At 55.1% G+C, this 7943-nt stretch overlaps 1 protein-coding gene across 2 annotated transcripts in view; it reads left to right on the forward strand.

Annotated features, from left to right (window-relative positions):
- Ccdc114 (coiled-coil domain containing 114) overlaps positions 1-7422 on the forward strand; it is a 20085-nt gene extending 12663 nt beyond the window's left edge. For both annotated transcript variants that reach the window (XM_004646533.2, XM_023706738.1), the window contains exons 8-15: positions 1614-1801; positions 1985-2119; positions 2550-2632; positions 2874-3039; positions 5678-5841; positions 5924-6021; positions 6265-6343; positions 6415-7422. In XM_004646533.2, the coding sequence (XP_004646590.1) occupies positions 1614-1801; positions 1985-2119; positions 2550-2632; positions 2874-3039; positions 5678-5841; positions 5924-6021; positions 6265-6343; positions 6415-6879 (1378 nt within the window). In that variant the 3' untranslated portion in view covers positions 6880-7422. The remainder of the gene's footprint in view (positions 1-1613; positions 1802-1984; positions 2120-2549; positions 2633-2873; positions 3040-5677; positions 5842-5923; positions 6022-6264; positions 6344-6414) is intronic.
- Positions 7423-7943: the final 521 nt, after the last annotated feature.

Here is a 7943-nt window from a genome sequence, read left to right on the forward strand (position 1 = left end):
CAGGGCCTACAGGGTGCAGCGTCTACAGGGTCTCACTACACAGATTGGACTGGTGGTGATCCAGTTGTTTACAGCCTCCCAAGAGCTAGGATTATAGGTGTGCGCCACCATGCCCAGTCTCAATTGCTGTCTCAGCATGCCCCGGGGGTGGGGCTGGCACAGCATGCCAGGGATCGTACCGGCCGCTGCAGTCTGCCTAAGCGGGTTCTTTAGTCTCAAAGTTCAGGGTCCAGATTTAAGGCCCAGGCTGGCAACTTGCAGCAGTCCTTCTGCCTCAGCCTCAAGCGCTGAGACGACAGGCATGCACTACCACTCCTGGCTAATACTTTCTTCATTTTTCCTGTTTATTCTCATTTTTCAACTTACCATCCCGGTGGCTTCTTTTTACCCTGGCCTTGCCCACCCCTCCTGCACCTTCTCTCTGTACAGCCCTCTAGCATTGGCTGTGGGCATGGCCAGGCGTGAGCTTCTGGGGTGAGGACACTGTTGCCACCTCAGTTCCCTGCACTGAGACAGGATGGTGAGGATGGCAACTGTTGCTATAACTTGGGGCCCGCCTTTCCTGCTCTTCAGGTGGGGAGGAACTCCAGGCAGAGAAAGCACTGGGGCCTGGGCTGGCAGCTGTCAGGCTCCCTACCTGGAGGCCTAAGTTAGTCTTAAGGGCAGCGTCTGAACAGAGTGAGAAGCTGGGGCTCTCAGCAGTGGCACCCCGATTGCAAAGGTGTGGTAGTGGGACCTAGTGCGGTCTCTGCTGGGACCTGGAGGAGAATGGCCTGTTGTGCCCCTGGCCAGTGTGCCTGTACCCTTGGAGTAGGCTAGGAGCACCTTGAATTCACAGCTGTACATCAAAAATTTAAAAGCAGTGTTCACAGTCTAGCAGGGCAGGGGGTGTTCAGTGAGAGGCTTATAGCTGTTCCCAGTGTGTGCGTGTGTGTGTGTGTGTGTGTGTGTGTATTTGGTACAGGGTCTTACTACACAGCTCGGACTCATAGTGATCCTCCTGTTTTCAGCCTCCCCAGTGCTGGGATTACAGGCCTGCACCACAATGACCGGATTAGGAGGCCAGCTCAGCAGGCCAGGGGGCGGGTCTGTTCCTAGTATCTTAATGGGCTATGTGCTCAAGTGGTGGTGACGCCTGTCACCTACCTGTCCTCCCAAGGCCCTGAGTAGCCTAGGTTACCTCACCCCTGGCTCAACCTCTTGGCATCTAGGTGAAATCTCTCCCTGGGCCCCCATCACCTGTCTTTCCTCCCCCTTCCATGGTCATAAAGTCATTTCTGGGCTCCGTCCGATATTGCTGTGTGCATCCCAGCCGTACCCACTGGTGGCCGAGGCTGGTACATTGGATCCTACCAGGCCTGGCACCCCAGCCCTGACTTTCGCCCATGATCCCATCGAGACCCAGCTTTGGGAGCCTAGAAATTTCTCTGCTTCTGCGTGATCACAGGCAACTGCAACCTGCTTGTGCCAAATCCCTGTGACCCAGATGATCACACCCTTTCCCTGTGACCTTCAGCTGACTGCCCCATCCCTGTCACCTCTGCTGACACTGCTCCTCCAAGGACTGCAGGCTGACCCTGGTCCACCCTCCATTTCCCACTGCCCTGCCCCAGGGAGGAGGCCAAGGCCAAGATGGGCATGCTGCGGGAGCGGGCAGAGAAGGAGGTGGCGCAGAGCGAGACCGAGGCGCAGATCTTGCAGCGGCAGGTGTCACACCTGGAGCAGCTACATCGCTTCCTCAAGCTCAAGAACAACGAGCGACAGACGGATCCTGCCATCCTGCAGAAGCGCGATCAGCGGGGTGAGGCCTGGGCCACCCGCCCACCAGCTCCAGAGATCTAGCGCGGGTGCCCCGCGGCGCGGGCCTGGTGGACATGGGCGTGGCCTCCAGGAGGGGGCGGGCAGTTCGGCGGGCGCGGTCTGGAGGGAAACTTGAAGGACGCGGCAGGGCCCACACTTGGAGCCTATCGCGCTGCTTCCCCAGCCGTAGAGGTGGCGGAAGGACTCCGAAAGACCTCCCAGGAGAAGCTAGTGCTGCGATATGAGGACGCCCTGAATAAACTGTCCCAGCTGACGGGCCAGAGCAATCCTGACCTGTTGGTGCAGAAGTATCTAGAATGTGAGTGGCACCCCGGCAGCCTCGGCGAACCGTCCCAGGTCACTCGCCCTGTACGAGTACTTCTAGGCCCGGGGCGGCGCCCCTCGCCAAGCCTGCCTGTCCCCGCGCCCGTCCCCAATCCCTCCCACCTTGTCTGGGTCCGTGCCCTTCCCTCTGGTTCCGGTCGCCCTGGGACCTGCACCTGCTCTTCTGTGTTGTCCCGCCTTCCCCCCTGCCCTCTGTGTTTCTGCACCGTTTCTCGCAGCCTTTGTTTCCTTCCCTCCCAACATCTCTTTTCTCTATTTCTCTCCACCTCCGTCGGTGGTTTTCTCAGTCGCTCTCTCTCCCGGACTTACTCCGTAATTCTGTGGCCCTGTGGCTTGCCCAGTCTGTTTCCTGGCTGCGCCGCTCAGTCTGTCCCTCTGGACCCCGCCTTTCTTGTCTCCCTCAGTCGAGGAGCGCAACTTCGCCGAGTTTAACTTCATCAATGAGCAGAACTCAGAGCTGCACCGCCTCCAGGAAGAGATCCAAGAGGTGGGTGAGTCCCTCCCGCCCCCTTCCTCCCTCCCCAGCCCCGCCCCGCTGGCCCACCAGCTCCAGGAGCCCAGCACCTGTGTGGTGCAGCGCAAACCTGGAGGGTGTGGGCGTGGCCTGGCAGGAGAGGGCAGGGTGCGCTTGGTGGGCGTGGCTTGGGTTAGGGAGGCGGGGCCTGCGGGCATGGGCGGGGCCTGGAGGGAGAGGGAAGAGCCGCGCTCAGTCCCACCTCCGCCGTTAGACCAAGGAGGCCTTGTCGCAGGAGCGAGTGCGTGCAGAGAGCCCGCGTCTGCGTGAGGAGCAGTGTGTTGCCCTGCAGCAACGTGTGGACATTGTGCGCACCGAGGCAGAGCAGGTCGAAGCTCGGTCCCAGAGGCTCCGGGAGCAGCTGGAGAAGCTTAAGGCCGGTGAGTGCCTGCGGGAATGATGTGGAGTCTGCGGCTGGTCCCTTGGAGCCGGCGTCCCAAGGCCAGATTTTTACCCGTAGCATTTCACCATCCATCCATCCATCCATCCATCCATCCATCCATCCATCCATCCGTTTGTCCACTCGAGGAGTGCCCATCCATCCATCCACATACCCATTCAAACTGACCTTGTCCACCATCGTCCTTCCACCCATCCATTTGCACAGAGGTGCCCAGGTGTGGGACTGTTTGGTTATAGAGCAGCTCTGGGTTAGGATTTATTTTTTAATTTTTTATTTTATTATTATAAAAATGGTAATAATAGTAATTATTATTATTTATGGCAGAACTGGGGATTGAACTCAGGTCAGGCCCTTGCACTTGCTAGGCAAGCACTTACTCTACTGAGCCATCTCTGTGGCCCCCTGGATGGGATTTATAAGGAAATCCCACAGCTCTCCACACTGGATGCAGCATTTAGGCTGATGCATGGGCCCATGGGTTACAGATGCCCTCTTGGCGCTCTTTACTCCGTCATTTCAGTGTTACCATTTCGAGTGCCTGCTTGCAGGTTTCAAAGCCATGCTCCATTTTCCACCAGAATGGTTTTAGCTTCCATGTTGAGGTCTGCAACCTATTACAAATTAGTTGATGTCCAGGGCTGTTTTACCAAGATACCTCAAAGGGAGCGAGTGGTGGTAGAACATGCCTGTAATCTCAGCACTCTGGGAGGCTGAGGCAGAAAGGATGCAAGTTTGAGTCCAACCTAGGCAATTTAGTCACTTGCTCAAAAAAGAAAAAAAAAAAAAAAAGGGCAGGGATGTAGCACAGGGCAAAGGCCCTGCTCAGTCCCTAACAGTACCACCAAACAAGGGAACAAATACCCGAAAGAATGATTCACCTCACACTGGATGGCTTAAACAGCAGAGATGTGTTGTCTGACAGCTGGAGGCCAGAAGTCTGACACCACATTGTCGGTGGGGTTGGGTCCTCCTGAGGGCCGACGTGGGTCTGTTCCAGGCATCCCTCCTTGGCTGATGGCTTCTCCCTGTGTCTCTTCACATCATCTCCCCTGGTCTGTGCCCACCGTCCTTTAGTAATGGCACTGGTCAGATTCCCTTATGACCTTGTCCTAATGACACCTCCAATGACCATATTTCCAAATCAGGTCACATTCTGAGGTGCTGGGGGCTAGGACTCCAAGGCATGAATGTTGGGGCATTTAGTTCAACCCATTCTGTGGACCTGGCCAAGATCCCCACCTGTTGGATGAGTGGTACAGCGTAGGATGACGTAAGAGACAGAGTCATGGGTGTGCGTGGGGGCTGGGTGGTCAGGGGTAGCTAGTGATTCCAGGAACAGTACTGGGAGCTACAGTGTGCTAGTGTGAGAAGAAAACATTCTTGAAAGGGTGCAACAAGGTCAATAAGAAGCTAGTTTCCCCAGCGAAACTTTTACTACTGCTACTACATTTGTAGTAGTATCTTGCCCTGTGAGTGCCACACTGCCAAGAGACGTAGGGCTTCAACTGTGACAGGGACAATGCGGAGCATTTCCGTGTTCCATTCAGGACAAGGACGACCTCTAGACTCAGTTTATAATTTGTGGTCCTCAACAAACCCATAACAATATGGTTGTTTCAGAATTACCCATTTCCCTATGGCTGATCAACTAGATCATTTTTGTTTGCTGCTGTTATCAATGCCACTGAGGCTTCTCTTAGGAAGTTAAAATGTAAAAATGATACGCTTTTCTTTTTGTGACAGGGTCATGCCATGTAATTTAGGCTGGTCTTAAACTTATTACATAGCTTAGGGTGACCTTGAATTCACAGCAATCCTCCTGCCTCACCCTCCTGAGTTCTGGGATTACAGATGTGCACCACCATGCCCAGCTTTGTGTAGTTTTAAAAATGCATATTATTTTTGAACTATGTAGTACGACCTGTGTCAAAAAAAAAAAAAAAAAAAAAAGGGAAAAAAATACCCAAAATGCAATGAAGGTATGTAAAAAGGCCCAGCATTCTGAATCATGGAGATGGTTCTGGACCTGTTTTAGGTGAGGGTGTCTGTCCAGGTCCTGGGCACCTTCTTCCTTTATTAATAGTAGCCGGTTCCTAATATGCAAGTGGTTGCTGGGAGATAGCTCTGTGGCATCAGTGTCTGCTTGGCAAGCATAAGGGCCTGAGTTTGATTCCCGGTTCCAAGAAGAAAAATAAGAAAAATACAAGTGGCCAGGCAGTGGTCAGGGTGAGTATGCGTCATGACACTGGCCAATCAGCCAAGGACAGTGACTGTCTGGTCAGGTGTGCCTGGGGTCTGACAGTAGGACAGTGAAAACAGCCCTGTGTGCCTCTGTGTGCGTGTGTGCGCGTGTCCTGTGGGTGCCATCCTGAGCAGGGGAATCTGTGCGTCAGGTGAAAGTTGGGTTTCTTTCTTGCTGAAATATGTGACTAGGGAACATTGGTCAGGCTTGCATTTGGCCTCCTGAGCCCCGAGGTTAGGTGCACAGTGATATCTTGCTGACTGAGGTGGGCCAAGTCCCTTTCAGCCTTTGGGGCTGGATTGTGTCACCATAGAACAGGTGGCGGTGACCTGGGCTGACACATCCCTGACTACAGGTCCCTCCTTGACCCCAGACATACAGCTTCTCTTCACTAAGGCCCATTGTGACAGCAGGATCATTGATGACCTCCTTGGGGTCAAGACCCACACACGGGATCGAGACATAGGTCTCTTCCTGGCCATCATTGAGAAGCGCATGGTGGAGCTCCTGACTGTGCAGGCCTTCCTGGACATGCAGGTGGGACTGGACAGATAGTGGGTGCCCTGGGGGACTGGGCTGGGTGCTGGCCAGAGCCTCATCCCTGCTCTAACACTCCCAGAGCCAGACCTCTGAGGCTGATGCTGCACTCCTGGTGCTGGGCCAGAGCCAGGAGGATCCTCCAAAGAAGATAGACACCCTGCAGCTCCCTGACAATCTGTGAGGCCCAGGGCAGGGCGGAGGACAGGGAGCAAATATGACGGAGGGCTTTGGGGCCTTGGCCCTGCGTGGCTACAAGAGGAAGGGGGTGTTTCTAGGGAACACCAGTAGTTTGTATGGGAAGAGGGGCTTCGGGTGTCTTGGGGTAAGAGAACCAGGCAGAGTGGCCAAGGCTCTCTGGAAGTCACTGTGAGGCACCACTGACAATCTAGGTCGAGCCTGGACTTTTTCTGTCCACCACAGAGAGGACCCCCCTGGCTTTGTGGCAAAAGACAGCTACCCTATGAGTAGGGAGGAGCTGCTGCAACTTGTGGTGAAGGCGGTAAGTGGGCAGCCTGGGGTCTGGGCAGGGACCACAGCCACCACGGGGACCCCAACTGTCCCTTCCCCCAGGTGGAGCAACGGGAGCTGGCTCAGGAGCAGAACCAGAAGGAGCTGTCCGAGGCCACGAGGAGGTTGGACGGCACTCTGAACACTGGGTTCTCTAGCACTTGGGGGTCTAGCACAGTCTCTGTCCTGGGGACCGTTCAGAAGACCAGTGGGATGCCTGGGTCTATCCTGAGCCACAGGACTAGCAAAAGCCGTGGCACTGGCTCATTCGGCCGCGTCACTTTTGGCATTCCCACCTCCAGCACAGGCCAGGTGTCCAGACCTGGCACCTTTGGGGACCTCAGCTCCAGTACCGGCAAAGCACAGGGTTCCAGCCCAGCCTCGAGTGGGGGCCACACGACCTTCAGTTCCAGGGCTTCTGGTGTCCACCCGGTGTCCACTGGCTATGTGGAGACTAGCAGGAGCCAGGAGAACATTGGAGGTGGCACAGAGAGCAGAGGCCTTACGTCCTCCAGCAAGGACACCTAGGGCTATGTCTAGGGCCACCCAGCTCTGCCTGGCTTCCGCAGGCTTTCTCTGGGTCTCTGCCTCACTCTTGGAGAATCTCAGTCTCTCTCCCAGCCCAGGCCTCTGCATCTCTTCGCCCCTCGATCTCTTTTCGTCCGCTTGTCATTGTTACCCATCTCTGCCTGCTTGGCCCTAACCCTCTGCTGTTGCTGTTCTTGCGGGGTCCCCCTCTCTGGCTACCTCCTCTCACCTCCTTCTGTGCACTCTCTTGGCATCTCCTGTCCCTGCACCTGCACCTCTTTGGTCCTCACCCTCCCAGACCCCTTCGCCAGCCAGGTGAGGTGTGGCTGTGGGGATAAAGGCCAGAGTATGACGTCTACCCCAGCCTGGTTTTAAACTAAATCTAAGCAGATAATGCCTAGATCTACCTTTTGAACTTTGAAGCTTATTTGCTTCAAAATGGGTAAGTGAGCAGGCTTGAGACATGGCTGCTGCTTCTACTCCAGTCCAGGGGAACAATCTGTGACCCTGTCCCTGTTGTCTGCTGTTCGTCACTCGTCTTTTTTTTTTTGTATTTTAAGGAAGGGTCTATAGGGCATTCAGGGTTTCACTATTAGATTGGACTCGTGGTGATCTGCCTGCTTACAGCCTCCCAAGAGCTGGATTACAGGTGCGTGCCACCTCGCCCAGTCTCAGTCACCATCTCAGTGCACCCCTGGTGTGGGGCTGGCATAGCAGGCCTGGGGATCGAACCCTGGGCCCTTGTGCCTGCTTGCGGGTGCTTTAGTCTGCTGAGCTATCAGTCAGAACAGGCTGGTCATGCTGCAGAAACAAAGCCAGCCTCAGAACCAGTGGCCCTAATGCAGCAAAGGTGTCTTTCCCCACTGTGGTCAGCCAAGAGCCCTGCTCCCTGTCATCGGTGTGCCCAGGCCAGTGGGACTGTCTCTGTCTGCAGGGGTGCCAGTCCCTTTTCACTGGAAAAGACAGAAAATGGCAAAGCAGGCAGTGACTCTTAAAAAGAGTGTCAACCCAGATGTGACATAGTCACCCTTATCCAGGTTCATCAGTTGAAAGTCACTTGAGCA

This window comes from Octodon degus, unplaced genomic scaffold (assembly GCF_000260255.1).
Source record: "Octodon degus isolate 3935 unplaced genomic scaffold, OctDeg1.0 scaffold00268, whole genome shotgun sequence".
Classification (NCBI taxonomy): domain Eukaryota; kingdom Metazoa; phylum Chordata; class Mammalia; order Rodentia; family Octodontidae; genus Octodon; species Octodon degus.